This window comes from Leuciscus leuciscus, assembly GCF_965113295.1.
Source record: "Leuciscus leuciscus genome assembly, chromosome: 20".
NCBI classification, from domain to species: Eukaryota; Metazoa; Chordata; class Actinopteri; order Cypriniformes; family Leuciscidae; genus Leuciscus; species Leuciscus leuciscus.
In genome coordinates, this window is record NC_138744.1 from 13715768 (window position 1) to 13734997 (window position 19230).

At 37.2% G+C, this 19230-nt stretch overlaps 1 protein-coding gene across 2 annotated transcripts in view; it reads right to left on the minus strand.

Annotated features, from left to right (window-relative positions):
• Positions 1 to 2526: 2526 nt before the first annotated feature.
• fam171a1 (family with sequence similarity 171 member A1) overlaps positions 2527 to 19230 on the minus strand; it is a 32849-nt gene continuing 16145 nt past the window's right edge. For both annotated transcript variants that reach the window (XM_082148753.1, XM_082148754.1), the window contains exons 2-8: positions 17806 to 18033; positions 15807 to 15899; positions 11777 to 11935; positions 10034 to 10210; positions 5901 to 6017; positions 5393 to 5507; positions 2527 to 5174 (exon numbers count right to left, since the gene is read on the minus strand). In XM_082148753.1, coding sequence (XP_082004879.1) covers positions 3497 to 5174; positions 5393 to 5507; positions 5901 to 6017; positions 10034 to 10210; positions 11777 to 11935; positions 15807 to 15899; positions 17806 to 18033 — 2567 coding nt within the window. In that variant the 3' untranslated portion in view covers positions 2527 to 3496. The remainder of the gene's footprint in view (positions 5175 to 5392; positions 5508 to 5900; positions 6018 to 10033; positions 10211 to 11776; positions 11936 to 15806; positions 15900 to 17805; positions 18034 to 19230) is intronic.

The window sequence follows — 19230 nt, forward strand, 5'->3', positions numbered from 1 at the left end:
TTGTCTAAAAAAATTATCATCATATTCATTTCATTAATCATATGAATTATTAATGATTTAAAAAAAATTTTTTTTATGAATACTGCTTGGACTAAACTAAAGGAAGTTAAAGAAGAACGTGACAAGTGAATTATAGTGCAATGCCTCTGAATTAAAACGTGAATGTCATCATTATTATTGAGAAATTGTATATTATATTATATGATAGGCTGATAATATTGGTTATCCTAACCCAAAATCAGCTTTATGTGACAAAATGTATAATATAAAAACAGTGGTATTTGTTCACAATGGGACTTTTCTGCAAGTAACAGTTAGGCTACTCAAGTACTCAGTAAAACAACAGCTTGTAATTACAATTTGTAAAATATGCCATTTAAAAAAATGGTGTGTGCCATAAATGAAAAAATAAATACATTTAACTCAGTGTGAGTTGAATATAAATTTTGTGAGTGGTCCTTTGCAATGTTGTAACTTGTTTAACAACTTAGAAGCTATAGCTTATATATATATATACACACACACTCACTCACAGTACATGTCAAAAGTTTGGAAACTTCAAAATTGTTTAATGTTTTTGAAAGAAATCTATTATGCTCACAAATGCTGCATTTATTTAATAAAAAATACAGTAAAAACAGTAATATTGTGAAATATTATTACATTTTAAAATAATTGTGTAATATTTTAATAAATTAAATGTAATTTATACCTGTGACGGAAAAGCTTCATTTTTAGCATTATTACTCCAGTCTTCAGTGTAACATGATCCTTCAGAAATCATTATGATTTGAAGATTTGCTGCTCAAGAAACATTTCGTCTTATGATCAATGTTGAAAACGTTGCTGCTTAACATTTTTGTGATACCATACAAACATTTGTGGTAAGATAAAAACATTGAAGAAACGTATAATGTTGTGAGGGAAATGTATGTTACTAAAGATTTCCATTTAAATAGTGCTTTAATAAATTTAATGTATGCAAATAAATGCTGTTCATTGAACGTTCTATTCATGAAAAAAGTATCACCATTTCTACAAAAAGCAGCAAATCAGCCTATTAGAATTATTTCTAAAGGATCATGTGACACTAAAGACTGGAGTAATGGCTGATGAAAGTTCCAGCTTTGCCATCACAGGAATAAGTTACATTTTTAAATATATTAACATAGAAAACAGTTATTTTAAATTGTAATAATGTTTCACAATATTACTGTTTTTACTGTATTTTTTATTAAATAGCAGCTTTAGTGAGTGTAAGAGAAATTGTTATGTTTCCAAACTTTTGACCGGTACTGTGTGTGTGTGTGTATATATATATAAAGTAATTTATATATATACCTTTAACATCATCCAGTGCAGTCAGTCTGGGATCTGTCACAGGTGTTGTTGGGCCACTTAATTCATCTTAACGTGACCTAGATGGTTCTAGCATTTAATTGTATTCTATCAGAATTAGATATGTTGAAAAATAATGTTCAATTAGTGTTGATTAGTTTTTTTTGGCTTTATTGGGATAATATGCCTGAATTATAATACAAGCAACCAGTCCAGACATTCAAAGAAGATTGCTGAAGAGCTGAGTGACACAAGGGTTCTTACCAAGTGTTACCCTGGCAACATATCAGACCTTCAACAGCTTTCAAATAATGATACATTGCTTTCAGTCCTACATCAGTACATACACACACCGCATAGTATGTCTACAACACACAGAAATAGAGCAACACACTCATATGAGCATAATCAACTGGGTGAATGAATATGTACATACATACAAGGCAAGAAAAAAAGGAGAGAGCAAATTCATAAAATGCACTGAACACAGTGGGATCCAACAGTCCAAGACTACTAGTGAAAATGATTAAACTATATATTTTTTTTTAATTAAACATTTTGGTATTGTAAAAATGTATGGTATTTTTTCATGACAAATACTGTCAAGTTTAACAAGGTGAGTAAAGTTGCATTGAAAAAAATATTTGCATCAAGTTGCAAAAATGCATTTGCATATATGATTAGTGACCTATATCGAATTTTAAATATGTCATTATTGTCATTATAATACTTATTGTTTTAATTTAGTCAAAATCTTCATTGTGGTTTCAGACTTTTGGACCCCACTGTACATCCAGATACAACTAACACACAAATTGAGATCAAAGGATGGTCAATATATTGTGAAAAACATCAAATTATATATATGACACAAACTGATAATGGTTGAGAGGAAAAGGAAATCTAATGATGGATATAAATGATAACTAAAAAGGCACTTAAGAGAAAACTGACAGTTTGGGAAATAAAAGCTGGTGGCTGTTTTATGTGAGTGAGTGAGTTTGAATCCAGCACTCGTCTGAATGTGCCGTGCACTTCACTCGCACACTAAGGCAAGTCCAATTATAACAAAACAACATACATTGAAATTAAAATACAGTGGTTAAAATAAAAAAAGAGGAATCTAAAGCTACACGATCCTTCAGTTTAAAGCAATGCATAGTTTTTTTTTTTTCTTTTACAGGTGGGTCTGCTTCTCTGAAGTCCACTAGCAATGTTGGCAAAAGTTCTACTGTAATCCTAAAGTCGAAAGAAACACACATTTGAAAATCTGTGCTCAACACCAAAGCCAAAATGACTGATTAACAGGAATAAATGGTGCATTATGTAAACTTATTTGGTTTCACAAAGCTTCAGCTGTATTGTACTCATGAATGCATGATACCAATAAAAATAAAAATGGGTGAGATTTAGATTGTAGATCCCATTATAGTGGTTTTATGTGTTTTAACCCATTCAAATGTGGAAGACATTCCACCGGTCATCCCATAAAATTTTCAAAAATAAGTGCTGGGAAACACTTAGTGGTATAGTTGCAGTGTACATATGTTGCCACTAGATGTCATATTGCTCAAAAACAGCAGCATCTCATAAAGCTTAAACAACATTTAACCCATCAATACAATGGCTTGCAATATTTTTTGCTGAAAGTGTATGTCTGGAAAGCCATAGCATTTGTGCATTAGATTGGTGGTTTTTAATGGTGTTTTTATTTGGGAACTTCAGTTTGTTCTTCCTCATTCAGTCATGAGGCAGAGCAGCTCCAATAATTATTTGTGCTATGGCTTTTTGGCTTTCATTGCCACAGGCAAATAGCCACGCACAGACCTGCACTCATAAGGCAACTCCATTCAACAGTCCATCAAGGGAGCACAGGGGAAGCACTTAAAGGGACAGTTCACCAAAAAAAAGAAGAAAAAAAGAAACTTCTGTCATTTACTCACCATCAACATTTTTAACATATATAACTTTTTATGTTCCGCAGGAGAAAGTACACTATTTTGAATAATGTTTCAACTGTTTTCGCTGACTTTCACTGCAAGGACAAACAGACATTTAAGTTTGTGAAGAAAGAAAGTCATACGGGTTTGGAACGACATGAGTGTGAGTAAATGATGAATTTCCCTTTTTTGGGTGAACTATCCCTTTAAAAGACGTGTCATTTTAGGTTTAAGGCTAGTAGTGGTCGCTCCTCTCTTTTTTGCCACGGACTTTTCTTGTTCTCGTCTTCACCGCCTTCGTCAGGCACCATCAGGTTGTCTGGCCGGCTGCTGCTCATGTGCATTTGAGTCTCCTCAGTCCTAAAAACCTCGCTATCTGTCCCCGTCTCCTCTGCTGTCTCAACCACAGGATCAGGGAAAGGAGGTGGTGAAGGAAGCTCAGGTGGAGGTGTCGGGGGTGACAAAGTCCCTTCGTCTTCCTCCTCCCTCTCTTTTTCCTGCAATAAACCCCCTAGAGAGTGTTCTTCTGGGCTGCAGACTGGAGTGGGGCTTCCGCTGCTCTCTGCATTAGCATTTGAATCCTCTACAAATACAAGTGGCGTATATTCAACAGGCACCGTGGGCTGAGGCACAGCTTTAGTTTTAACCCTGACTTTATCACGAATACGCCGCCCCGGTGTGACATCGCTCATATCAACCCCAGAGTCCAGACTGGCGTCATTGCTTCCGACACAACTGCTGTTGCATCCTGCCCTCTGCAAGTCGATGTAGGAATGGCGGATGTGCGCGTTGGAGCGACCGTCCAGTGACACGAACCAAGCTCTGGGGTGTGGGAGTGGCTTTCCTCCCCTGAGCGCCATCAAAGTCTTTTCAGCCAGAAGCTGATCTTCTCCGTTCATCTGCACTACATCCAAGCCCGCTTGACTGAGAGAGTTGGGGATGGAGAGATCGCCGGGAACAGCAGCCGTCTGCAGTGTCCACTCCTCCGCTCCTCCGCCTCGGTTGTCCCCTTTCCCTTGTGGCCCTCCTTCTTGCTCTCCTTTGCCCCATGTGTGCGGGACTTGGCCCTGGGGCTGATGACTCGCGCTTAGCTCCGCCTGAATGCTTTCCAATTCACTCTGTTCGTCCGACTGCAAAAGCAGTGCCTGGCCCGACAGAGGGTGCGTCCCTGGAAGTCGCATGTAGTGGGCGGGAATAACGAGAGTGGGCCGAGCCTTGCGATACATCTCTTCCCCTTGGTTAACTTGCAATTCGGAGGTGCAGCAGAGCAGGGCTCCATGTCGGGGAAGCGGGGTGGGACGCTCCAGATGGTCTACGGAGCGGGAAAGCATGTATTCTGCCGCCCGCCGCTCGATTCCTTGTTCCCGCTCTGGGGATCCGGCTGGACTTGTGGATACGGCTGAAACAGGAGAGAGACGGGGATCTCGCAGGCTTGATTTACTCTCCGAAGAGAGACGTCCCGCAGAGGCGGTGTGATGCAACGGATGGGGGGATGAAGACGAGACGGACATGTGGAGGGGATGGACAGATGAAGTTGTGATGGATGTATAGCTTCGCCGATACTCCCCGCGTCCCGCCGAGGAATCGTAACCCTCGGAGGGATTGTTTGAACAAGCTGATTTGAGGGGAAATATCTCCACTGAGTGTTTGTAGTGGTTGGATCCCCGGCTACGGAGCTCGCCATGCGAAGCTGCAAGCTCATTGGTGGAGGAGTCGTAGGGGGTGGGTTTAAGCATAGGCGTGTGCATGTCCGGCTCCGCCCCACTGTGGTCTAGGTGAGTCTCACTGATGAGGTTCAGGTGGGACATGGAAGTAGCCTGGTCTCGTTTAGAGCCATCCAAAGCTGAGGATAGAGTAAACTTCCTGTGGACAGGCCGTAAGCGCGTACACTTCCTCCTGAAAGTACAGAAACTTGTTGAACTATCATAAATACTAAGGGAAGATCTTAATTTTCCTCTTGACTACTGAGGTCACTAAACATCAACACACTTATTAAACAAATCACACTCATTGTACACTCATACATTGTAAACAATCTTGACTTTTCATCTAAACATCAACATTTTGAGATTTGTTCTATGTCAAATTTTGTACTCAGTCAAAAGAAGACACACCTGCAATAGTAGAGGAGCAAGCATAGCAGGAAGAGCAGTATCAGGGCCATGCCTCCTAATATAGCCAGCAGGAAGACTGTGTGATAAGTACTAATGTCCTTTGCCACCACTGGACCTACAACAGAACATACACATGGTGTTGAGCATAGAGGAATCTATCCATCCTACTCACATTTTCACTGTTGTCCACTTTACTGTATACTATCCATCAATAACACTTTTCAACAGTAGAGATTTCCTATAACCATTATTTTCATGCTGAATGTTCACTAAACTGACCCCCCTCCCCCCACCCCCACATAATGACATTATTCTCTCAGCTGGTGGATATGAATAGCACAGTGAATGTGCAAACAACTACAGAAGTCAATAACTCTGTCTGCCACAAAGCACTTGTGTGTCTGCTTGCAGGTTGCTCTCTGCATTAATGGCCATTCAAAAGGGTCAAAGAATGCAGAGTCAACTAAACAAAAATGAGAAATCTGGAAAAATGGCCAGGAATTGATACCTGTGTTTATGGGAGACATGGCTGCGACCCAATAGCCAAGCTGAGGAGCAATATATGTGAGAGTTAACTGTTTCCCCTCTCTCTGGATATATCCCAGACTGCTCTTCAACCAGGCCCCTGCACAGACACACAAAACACACATATATATAACAAATATAAGATAGATTTTATCTTTTGATTATATAAAAAATAAAACCAAATATAATAAAAATAAAATGTAATGAAATGAAATTATATAATATTTACATTATATTTTGTTACTTAACCTGTAAATGTAGAGTATGGCTTTTTTATTAAGTTTACATTATGGCTGTTATCACAAAAACAATACAATCATTTAATCAAATCACAAAGAAAATATAACGCTCCATCTTGAGGAAGTCTGCGGTTAGCAGGTGATTTGAGCTGAGTGTTGAGACAAGGCAGTGCAGATAACACTCAAAACACACACTGTACTGTCATCCTATCAGGTTTCGCTACTGATCACATACAGTGCATTCATTATACTTTCTACTGCATTATTCTGTCTGGATACTTTGCCAACGGTTTACGGGGTCAGACGGGGATTAAAGTCATGCCAAAGCAGAACCGCACAAACCACAGTAAGTGCCTCTTTTAGGATCTGAATCTGGGTTGTTGTGCATTCCCAATAAAGGTGAACATTTCGAACAGGATTCATGATACAAATTCAAGTATTTCCATTAAGAGTATATACTAAATTTACACTCTTAAATGAATGTGCGTGTTGAACTTAAGTTGAAATATTAAAGGGTACACATTAGAGCATATGTGTCAAACTCCACTCCTGGAGGGCCACTGTCCTGCAGAGCTTAGCTCCAAAACACCTGGCTGGAAGTTTCTAATAATCCCGAGTTTGATGGCCCTGAATCGGAGGATGGGGTGATTTGCTTAATGGCCACTTGGTGGCAGTGTTTGTTGATGGAATGATTATGGAGGACCGAAAAATGAAGAAGGGAAGAGTGGGTAAAAAAACCCTCAAAAACACTAATTTAGGTAAAGAGGAACACAATTATGTTTGTCTGGTGTAGACAACCATAATGAGAGGGAATACATATTTTGTGGTTGCAAGATTTTAAGAAGTGTCATTGTTTTTTCTCCATGAGCACCATATTGAATTGATCTGTGCTATAAGCCATCACACACACACTGCACTGGTGACTATACAGGTCACATAAACACAGCGTACTGTGAAATGCTGTGTGAAATGCTGATGTGCACACAGAGAAGAGGGAGGCTGGAGAATGATTCAGCGTTTACACAATCAATTACCTTCATCCACACGTGACCGTGCACAGGAATATCGCTGAACATCTTCCCACACTCTCACAACACAGTCACATGCAGACCTCTGCAATATATCAATCTGCCAAGCAAAGAAAGCTTTGTTTGAACTGCCTTGTGCAAGGCATTATGTACGTAACGACACATTACGTGTCTTTGCCATTTGCTATTTCACAATGTATTTACACTAATGCATCGGCTTTGATCCAGTATACATTGAGTTAACCGCAAAACAAGTAACGTCATGAAGATCACTATAGTGTTTATTATTCAAAAGTTTGGGGTCAGTTTTTTAATGCTTTTGAATGGAGTCTCTTATGCTCACCAAGGTCAAATTAAAGGAGTGTCAGAAAGTGAGGACCGGGACTATATTTTGTACACATACCCACATATATGCATTCCACACACAATCATGAAACCATGTGACTTTGTTTACTATGCTGCAGAGACCATTTTTCATTGCAGTGCTCCTATTAGAAAACACTGGGAGGAATAGTGTCATTTACGTGTGATGCCAGGGGCTTTTCAGTCTAGTCTTTATCCCCGTCTCCCAGTACACTTCAGACAACAAAGTAGCTTACATCTCTGTGCCCTAAGAAAGGAAATCAAGTTAGCGCCAGCTGCTGTTTTCCACCTTGTTCTCTGCTCTGTTTATGAGCAGCTGCTAGGAGACAACAGTGATAACAGAGCAGCCCAGAGACGGGGCCTGAACTTGTGAATTCAGAAAGGATTCTCCCTCAGTACTTCCCACAAAGTCCTTCTTTCTGTGTTTCTCTTGTTCTTCTGCATGATCTGATTTAGTTTCAGACATGTATTCCATGCTCATTACCCCTTTTTTTACATTTAGAAATCCTTTGCTGTCATTTAATGCTAGCTTAAAGTTAATCTTTAAGAACAATAATCATTTAATACACCGTTAAACGTTATCTTTAGTTATTCTCAAAATCAATATTCATCCTGTATAATAAATTCACTTAGACTTTTAAAAGTAAAATGTATTAACTCTCAAACACATAGCTCTGGTCTTTATCGACGTAATTCACTACCCTACCCCTCATTGATTTTTTTTTTAAAGTTAGACATCAACCTTCTTAGTAGTCCTCAATCTATTAATTAAAAACAATATAACAAAAAAATATGTATAAAAGAATGTCTTATGCTCACCAGCCAAAACAACGGAGTGTTTCACATCACAAGAGTCATTTACGGTAATGATCTTTCACCACTATATCCTCTAATATTTTTATCTAGAGCCAAACGCGCTTTGATCATGCCATTTCCGTTTCGGGCCCATTGCTTCTCTTCCCCGCTAAAGAGCCACATTAAGAGCTCCAGATGACGTGGTTATTTTAACAACAGTAAAAATAAAAAAATGAGAGCATTTAAGAGCATTTCATAATAAACAATGTTATAATTAGTAAAATGATTTGTAGATGCAAGGAAAGACTTTCATGATGAGGGCATTTGTATTATTATGTACATTGTTTGTTTGTTTTTAGTAAGTATTTTAGGTCAAATATAAAAATGGTCCAGACTTCAAGAGGAAAACCCTGAACCCCCATACAGTATATTTTCAGTATATTTATGGCCTTCTGCCATACATGGGTATCTAAGTGTAAAAATAACAGCCTGATTAAACATCCGATCTTGCCTATTAATATCCATACCCAATTGAGCTCAACAGATGATTGCGATGTTTTCTTTTCCCGAAACATTCTCAGATGCCACATTTTGGCTCTGAGGGCCCAATATACTCGATTTTTCATATGAGCAGAAAAATATACAGAGATAACCTGGCTTCTCTTCAGACGATGTGCCAAAGCATGCCCGCACGTTGACGTGATTGGTTACAAGGTAGTTTGTGACGTCAGAAACACCAGTGATTTCAAACCGCGTTTTTGACAGTCTTTTTTTCACTGCAGTTTTAAGGAGAAAATACTCAGCATGGTGTTGACTTATGAATTTGCACATGGTTAGTCTTAAAGCATATTTAAAAAACACCACATAGACATATAAACAACATTAAAAACTTGATCTTCACTACAGGGGGACTTTAAGAAACTCCATAGATGTTATTTATTGTACATTTTAAAGCAATACATTTATGATACATTACAATACATACAAATTTCAAAGCATGTTGGCACAAGATCCTGTGAATTACACCTCAGTCTGTGGTAAGAAATAAAAGCCACAGAGTGAAAACCCTTGTGACTTGGATTATTCTGTCTGTGTATTATTTGATTATGAGATTTGCCTACTGAAATCTGTGTAATCAACACAGCAAAAAACAGCAACTTTAACAGGCTATTGGGAAGTCTTTTCACTTACCCAAATATTTTCATAGCGACCCTACTTAAAAATAAAAAATTCAGCGATTTCCTTGTCCTGTTCTCTCTACTCCCATTTAAAATACTAATTGTGCTTATTTTTTGTTTTAAAAATCTGGTCATTGAAAAAAGATGTGTGCAAGAGTTGGAAATGTGAAACTAGGAAATGGGTCCATTCAGCTCTTGACCCGAGGAAAACCTTTCCATCAAAATTCCTTAAGAAAGATTCAAAAACAGTCCGACCCAGCTCAGGTTTTAACACTTCCCTTGGACTTACTCGCCTCAGAAACCAGGAAAACAGGAAATCTGGAGGCTTTGAAGAGATCACAACCTCACATACAAACATACAGTAAACCCGCCTCAGGCAGGAAACACCTTCAGCACATTTGGTGTAACAATTCATTGCATAACCCTTTAGTTGTGATATGTTAGTAACAGTTCATGTGATTTACAGGGATATTTTAATATCTACTCTAAGATGAATGTGTGTAATAAACTCACCCAGTTTAGGGTCAAACCTCCAGGCAGGGATGTGATCATTCTCTTTCAATCCACTGTTTGGAGGAAGAGGGATGCTTACACTGATTGGCTCAGTGACGTGAAGCTCCGCCCCATCGCTGCCCAAAAGATGGACACTGATAGCAGCTATAGGAGTCAACTCCAACTTTCGATCACTGACTGTCAGAGAAAGAAAAGTAAACTGAGCATGAACAACGGTGATATAAAAAAAAGATGTGAAAAAAAGACAGAGATAAAGAATAAATTATAGACACTATTGTTCAAAGATTTGTGGTCGATAAGATTTTTTATTTTTTAATGCTCACCAAGACTGCAGTTATTTTATTAAGATTACAGTATAAAACAGTGATATTACGAAATATTGTCACAATTAAAATAATTTTCTTTTTTAATATATTTTAAAATGTAATTTATTCCTGTGATGCAAAGCTGTATTTTTTAGCTGCCATCAGTTCAGTCTTCAGTGTTACATGATCTTTCAGAAATCATTCTAATATTCAAATTTTCTGCAAAAGAAACGTTTCCTATTATTATCAGATTTGAATAGAAATCAAATGAATAGAAAATTAAAAGAACAGAGTTTATTTAAAATAGAATTACTTTGTAACAATATAAATGTCTTTAGTGTCTCTTTTGAGCAATATAGTGCATCCTTACTGAAAGTATTAATTTGGCTTATGCATTTCATGGTAATGTTAACACACTTCAGTGTTTGATTTTAAGGACTTCTGTACAAGAACTTTTGATACTTTGTTGGATCCACACTTAATGTTTCTTGATGACCTATATTATATAATAATAATGAGAGTCATCTAAAACGGTATCAGACAGACATAAGCCTTCCATTATTATTATATTATTATTATAGCAAAAATTAAGTCTCATTAAGCATATATCATCATTATGGATGGTGAAACTTCTGTAATGGCTTAAAAATTTGTGTTGGTGAAAAAAAAGCTGAAACAGTACTGATCAATTCAAAATAGTTAAAATAACTTTTCAAGATTACAATACAATACAATTTTTCTCTTGACAACACTTTCTAATGCAAATCAAATATTGGCCTCAAATTCACAATCACTTAATAAACATCTGATTTGAGTAAAAATATATGATCTGTGCATTTGGCTTTGCATTGTATATGCATATCTGATATCTCAAATGATGAGTTTGTGTAAGAAAAATATTAAGTAATATTAAGTATTATAAAGTAAAATAACTAGCTTCCAGCCAAACAAACATACGGATTCCACTTAAGTCTAAAGTGTAACTTGTGCGAGTAATGCAACGTACTGCTGATATTTACGCTACGCCATGACGCGCTACGCTACTTCCGATGTCATAAGTTGCGCATTAGGGGCAAGTAGACTGTGTATGGCCGTTTGGCCGGAAGCTAGAATTTTACTTCGTAACGTATTAAATATGATTATTTTTCTTACACAAACTCATCGCTTTGCTTCAGAAGGCCTTTATTAACTGAAAAAAGAAAGTCATATACACTTAGGATGGCTTGAGGGTGAGTAAATCATGGGGTAATTTTCATTTTAAAGTGAACTAATCCTTTAATAAAGCTGCCACTGTCTATTTATGTTGTTAGTATGGAAATGTATTTCTTTTTTACCGACATTTAGCAATATTTTAATCAATAGCATGTCATGACATTTTTAACTGCTGTTGAAATCTGGTGTCATGTCAACCGTAGTCCTCCGCTCTCTCGTGTGTTACCTGTGTAGTTGGGATGAAGCCCCTGCAGGTAGGGGAAGTACTGCGTGTCTTGTGTTGAACTGCTCACAGTGAGGAAGGCGGTTAGGTTGGTGTAGGTTACATTAGGAGGAAGACTCAATGCTCTTCTCTGGAACTGCACTGAAGGCTGCAGCTTTGAACCTACAGATGCAAACACACACACACACACACACACACACACACACACACACACACACACACACACACACACACATTAGGTTAATGATCGAACACCCCTGACATTATCTAAATGAAGTGGATCAGTAGCTGATGGAGTGCTGGTACTGCAATGCATGTCTCTTGAGAGTGATGTCATTGTGTTTCCATTTTGGCAAATCTTACATACCATAGACATGAGACTAAGCTATAGCCCAAATGGACCATAGCACCCAGCTACACAAACACAACTCTCAAAACGACATCCTCAGTACTAGGGGTGTGCAATTCATACCGTTCAAAAGTTTAGGGTGCCAAGATTTTTTAAATGTTTTTAAGAGAAGTCTCTTATTCACAATAAGGCTGCATTTACTTGATTAAAGGTAGAGTAAAAAATATATATTTTGAAATAAGACTGCAATTTAAGGTAACTGTTTTATTCTATTCTATTTTAATATATTTGAACATTTCATTTATTCCTGTGATGGAAAAGTTGAATTTTCAGCAGCCATTACTCCAGTCTTCAGCATCACATGATCCTTCAGAATTCATTCTAATATGATGATTTGGGTCTCAGGAAACATTTCTTCTTATTCTTGTTACACTTATTGAAAACAGTTGTGCTGCTTATTATTTTTGTGAAAAACACGATAATTTTTTTTTAACAAGACTCTTTAATTAATAAAAAGTTACAGAAAGAACAGGATTTATTTGAAATAGAAATCTTGTTATAATAAAATTGTCTTTACTGTCACTATTAATTAATTTAATGAATCCTTCCTGAATAAAAGTAGCAATTTCTTTAAAATAAACAACAAAAAAATCTTTCAATTATCAATCAATCTTTACAAACAATGCAATAATGCTGTTAAAAGCTTTCCTGTAGCTCAGTGGTAAGAGCACTGCGTTAACAACGCAAGGTTGTGGGTTCAATCCCAGGGGATTGCACATACCTATGTATAAATGTATAGGATAATGCAATGTAAGTCGCTTTGGATAAAAGCGTCTGCCAAATGCATTAATGTAAATGTAATCTTATCCATTTGAATATCTATATGTCATTGTCATAACGTGTCCCGTGGAGATCAAGGGGAGGTGATAGATAGGCTCAGGACTCAGATATCATCCAACGATTTTTATTTCATGCCAGTGAAGAAGTAGGGGTGAATATATTCACAGTGTTATGGTAAAAGAAAAAATTACAAAATTAAACCAAAATAAACATACACTTAACTCAGTGCAAACTTTGATGTATCAACAAACAAAGAAAAACAAATTGCTACAGGCAGCAAAATCTTCATGAATACATTCAGCAATATGACCCCCTCTTTACCCTCCTCAGGTTCAGTTTAGACTGTCTTATATAGCCTAGGACAGGCTCATTACACTCAAGACCGTACCAACTGCAGGGGCAACAATACCAAAAACCTTTGTAGCCGAAACATATGACCATTTAACTTCCAAAAACAATTAAAATAAACTCATTCAGATATTTAAACTAATTGTAGACACCAGAAGACATTTCTCCATACCTACATAAACAAAGGTTAAATTCCCTTCCCTATTAATAGAAATGGTTTAACCCAACACAAGAAAAAGGGAAACTGTAGTCCCGCCCCCTCCTTTGAGGAGTCACAGGAACAGGAAATGGTGAGTAGACAACATGTGGGGTCACTGTTTGCAATGTGGAGATAAATACAGATTTGAAATAATAAATAACAAAAATGCATAATTACAACTTGTCTCTGTGTGGTTAATGAGAACAAACAAAGGAAAACTATAATAGACATAACATGTTGTGATGACCGCTGATATGTGCACCTATCTGCAACCAACCCAAACAGCATGTCTTAAACTTATTGTAAATTAATGTTATGTAATAATGAACCTAAGGGACTGCACCATAGTCAAAAGAAACACAAAACCATAAATAACAAATAAAGATACATAAGCCCATAAACAGATTGTAAAGACTTCGGCAGTGATGACGTCATCTTAGCACCCGTCATCACAGTCATAGTGTACATTATAATGTTTGTGATGCCTGAATGCACTTGAAGCCTTTACATCTGATTTTAGTTTTTATTGCTATTTAAAATTTATTTTGCAAAACACTATTTTCACTCATTTTTATGTGAGCTATTTATCGATTGTTGAACATAAAAATAATTATTCCGGTTTTTAGTTTTTTTGTTTTTTAAGTCAAGTGCTTGGCTCTCAATTAGCCTTTTCATTATTTCTTTGCTAGAAGAGCTGATTTCATGCACATCACACACACACACACACCTGCAGTGAAATACGAAAGGTGTTTTGTCTGAAAACAATGCAGTGTTTGAGCGATAGGTGAGAGTGTGTGATAATAGTCTCCAAGTAGAGGATTATAATAGCAGATCTGTGGCGCGAGTGTGTGAGAAAAGCCTTTGTTTCAGCAGTGAGTCTGAGGCTCTGTATGTCTGTCAGTGTTCTCTGCTTTTGTTATGAGCGTGTGGTGATTGAGTGTTTTAAGGGGACTGGATTGGGCCGATGCTCTGAATGAGAGTGCAGTGTTAGTACTCCCCTGAGACTAATAAACATGTCTCTCTCCCAAAATATCACACACCGAGGGACAGGTTACCAAAAGAAAAGAGGTTGCTAGGGGGAAGAGTAAAGGAAAACAGTGTAAGCTAGAGGGGAAACAGGGACATGTGGATAACAGGAAGACAAAAAGAGGAGGAATGTGAAAGATTGGTTTAAAAAGCGAATTCCTCTCATTCTTGCTTTGTGTGTGTGTATACAGCCTCTCATTTAAATGTGGCTTCACACTCACTCAGAAAGCTTTAATTAGCATGAAGCCCTATGAGCCACGTGGACAACAGTACAGAAGGATTCTCAATATACTTGCCACATGACACAATTACCAAGACAATTCAATGTTAAAATGTATTTTCTTCAGTATTTTGTCTTGCATTCTAGAAAAAAAAAGAAAAGAAAAAAAAATCTAAATATCCTTAAAACACACATTTACTTAAGAAGCAATTCAGCATGGAATATGAAGACCTTCCAGAGAATGTACACTACCATTAAAAAAATTCTTGAAAGAATGCTCACCAAGACTGCATTTATTTGATTTGATTGAAAATATTACAATGATTTTAATTTTAATACATTTTAAAATGCAATTTATTCCTGTAATGGCAAAGCTGAAGTAATGATGTTGGGTCACATGATCCTTCAGAAATCATTCTAATATGCTGATTTAGTGCACATTTTTTCTTTTGTATTATTATCTATGTATTATTATCATCAACAACAACAACAAAAAAACTAGTGCCGCTTAATATTTCTGTGGAAACAATGACACATTTTTTCAGGATTCTTTGATGAGAAAGTTTAAAAGAACAGCCTTTTTTAGATTTTATTTTCTAACAATGTAAAAGGCTTTACCATCACATTAGGGATCTGTCGGGCCATTTTAATGACCGACTCCAAATACACACTCACTCTCTCCTTCACATTAGAGGTAGCTCATTAACACACTGTTTTCAATCCCTAGTGAATCAGTGTGTGCATGCATGTTGTCATGTGTGAACAACAAAAGTGCATCACCATTAAAGGTTCAAATCTTTGTCCTTGCTAGGCTAATTTATATGATATCTTCGCACTGTTCTAGTATACAGTCTAGTTTAAAAACAGTCACTGCTGCATTTTTACACACAAGATTTCTTGTGTGCGTCTGTTCTATACCGTAAATAAATGGACATTTGGCACTGAAGGAGCAAGATGAAAATTGTAACAATTAACAAAAACCATAACTGAGTTAGGTTTAAAATGTCTTACTGATGTAGCTACAACGTCATTAAACAAAAGTGACTGTTACCTTCATATCCAGAGACAATCTGCACCACGTCATCATACACCATCAGAGTAGCAGCTCTCTCAGGAAGCAGGTCCAGACTGAGAGATGAGAAGACTTGAAAACAAAAAAAGTCATAATTAGGAAGATGAATCACAATTAGGCCTGCATGTCCACAACGTCCTCAGAATCATGTCCACAACATCGCAATATCTCTCCTCCGAAGGTCTTTCACTTGTTATTATTGATCTGCACAGGGAGAAAGAGAGTATGACCTCCTGCTCCACAAAATGTTGCTAAACAAACTTAGCGCAACATCAGCACGATTGAGCTGTGCTTAGGCATGTAGGCGTATTTTCTTTTGTCTGCTGCTAGTTAGTAGGTTAATCTCATTAGCTGTAATCTAACATTCTATTTATTTCTTACAGCTTTCTGCATTCCTGCTCCACTCTAGTTTTCATTTCCTGTTCAAGATCCTTTATAGCGTGACCCACAGGATGTGTCAGTCACCAAGAGTTACAGTAGAGTTAATCCATCCCATTAACACAATCTTCAAAGAAAAGAAATATGGCTTTGTTCAGACATGCTGAAAAAGAAAAAGTTTAGTTTGGTATTATTTGGTGCGAACCGAAAAAAAATGTATTAATAAATTAGGCCTGGTCCTCTTAGCATTAGCGTTCACAATCGGGATTTTAACACAGATCCTAAAGTTACCGAACATAAAGGCATAGGGATTTGTTCACAACCCGATTGGTCGCCTTTTATTGCATATATTTAGCGACGGAACTTACCGAACATCCAAAACAATGCTGTGAGCTGGGCTAAATGCGCTCGTTGTATGTGCGTAGCCTGTATATGATGTTATTTTGACCAGCTGAGAACTCGTGAAAAGCTTATAAAATGTGTAAAGTAGTCAAAACATCTGCAGGAATCCCTCCAGCTCACACACACAAACAAAGATCTGCTGCAAGGAGACGCGGTTCTGATGCCAGTATCGAATTCTGATAGGCAACATCGTGACTATGACGAGAAAAAACGAGTATGCTTGAGCATTTTGTCCTTTTTAGGGTCTCATCTTGTGACAACATGTCCCGTTTTTGGTCTGTTTACATGTCTTTGGTCAGTGTTTGGTCAGTGTAAATTTTCATTCGAACCGCACCAGAGTTGGTTTGGAAGCGGACCGAGACCCTTACAGCGGTATCGGTCAGCTTGTTTGGTGCACACCAGGGTTCGGATGCCAGCGTTTACACTTATTCAAATGAACTGCACTATGGTGATTAAAAGTGATTAAGTGATTATTGATTGGAAAAAATAGAACACTAAAAGCCAGTTCACACCAAGGACGATAACTATAAAGATAACGATAAAGATATAGTTCTAAAAATCATTCTCAATATTAAAGAATAGTAGAGTTCACAACACAGCTATTACGATAACGGCACAGAGAAACAATATCGTTGGAATCACTTTCAGAACAATTTTATCCAGCTGATGAACGATATAAACATTGACAGCTAATCAGAATCCATCCTGCTGTAACGAGCTTGAGCATTTAAAGCGGCAGAGAAGCACACGCTTAGAATATACAGAACGATATAATCCGCTGGTGTGGACGCTAATATACTTATCGTTTTTGGTGTGAACGGGCATTAAGGGTGAACTCACATTAAGCACGGTTATCTTGTACCGTGCCCTGGCGCGGTATGGAGCGATCACACTAGTCAAACGAACTAGTCTTTGGGGGTCAAATGTGCTCGGGCATGGTTCAGATCGCCTAGTGTGAGTCCACCCTAAAAAGAATTGTTTTAAAAGCTACAAGTGAATTTAGGCACCATAACATTATAATGTACAGTATGAAAAGTGGATATTCCTTTTGGGATTTGCTAAAGATTACCATTAAATGTTAATAAATTACAGTTTAAAAAAAATCAACTTTAAGTGTTAGATGACGTAAAGTGTATTCTAAATGTAAAAACAGATCAAATGAGCATACAAAAATAATTATCCAATATGAGGTCATTACCAGGTAGCCTGCTTGGTCGCCATGGAATGGAGTTGGGTACATAGCCACGCTTAATTGCAGTGATTACAAGAAGGTCGCCAAGGCGATAGGTGAACCTGATGAAGGCGTTGCCATCGGCACCAGAGATATCCGAGGCAACAGGGGTGTGGTTCGTGAAGATCTCCACAGTGACACCAGAGAGAGGCTGGTGAGTGCTAGAGTCACTCAGGTGAACCTTCAGCGCCACTTCTGAGGAAAAAAAAAGGAAATGTCAGCATGACAGGTTCACATTAGTTGTGTCCCAAATGACATACTCTACACTGTGCACTGTGTCCTTAACCATCTAATCTCAAACATCCAAGCTCTCGCTGGAAGGTCCAGGAGTCTCCAGCATATTGATAGCAGCTCCCTGGCGCCCGCAAATTATATACAATATCTCGGAAATCAAGCAAGCAAGAGAGAAAGCCTTTTTCCTTTCCACCTGGTATTATGTGAACCGATCACAAGTGGTCAGCCAAGACGCATTACCGTTACATTATTGGTATTATCATGCGTTTCAAATACATCTTTTGTGAATTTTGTGGAGACCCTCGCTTCCTTTTTCGACACCCTCAACTACATCACTTTCTATGCACGAATACTACTGAATGAACAAACCCGTGTTCAACTTACACGAATGAATATAGTAGTATAATATATATATTATTTTTTATATTATGGTGGTGGCAATGTAAGTAAAACTGCGACCATTGAGTTTATGAAGTATCCAACATTCTACTTAGTTTTTTCGGTTAATTAAGTGCAGCATATGGGTATTTGAAGTGCACTTTCTCTTTTTGGATTTTTTCAATGTGAACACACTACTTGCACTAAAAAACAAATAGCATAAAATAGTGTACAAGTAGTATACAAATAATATATCTTGAGATATGCCCTAAATAATAAATGGTTTGTGTTACCATATTTCAAAAAATATATACACATGTACCAGCAGCTGCTTTTTTTAATTGGTATGCCAAAACCATTTAATTTCTGTAGTTTAGCCATTCTGTACTGCTCTTTTTAGATTAGTAATTGACATTTTTCATAGATTTCTTTACAGCTCAATTAAAACACTTTCTGCAAACACACAAAAATCAATGGTAACATTTTACAATAAGGTTTCATTAGTTAACATGAACTAACAATGAATAATACTTCTACAGCATTTATTAATCTTAGTTAATGTTAATTTCAGCATTTACTAATACAGTATTAAAATCAAAAGTTGCATTTATTAACATTAGTTAATGCACTGTGAACTAATATGCACAAACAATGAACAGTTGGATTTTTATTAACAAACATTTATAAATACTGTAACACATGTATTGCTCATTGTTAGCTCATGTTTATTAATACATTAACTAATGTTAACGAAAAACATCTTATTTTAAATTGTTACCA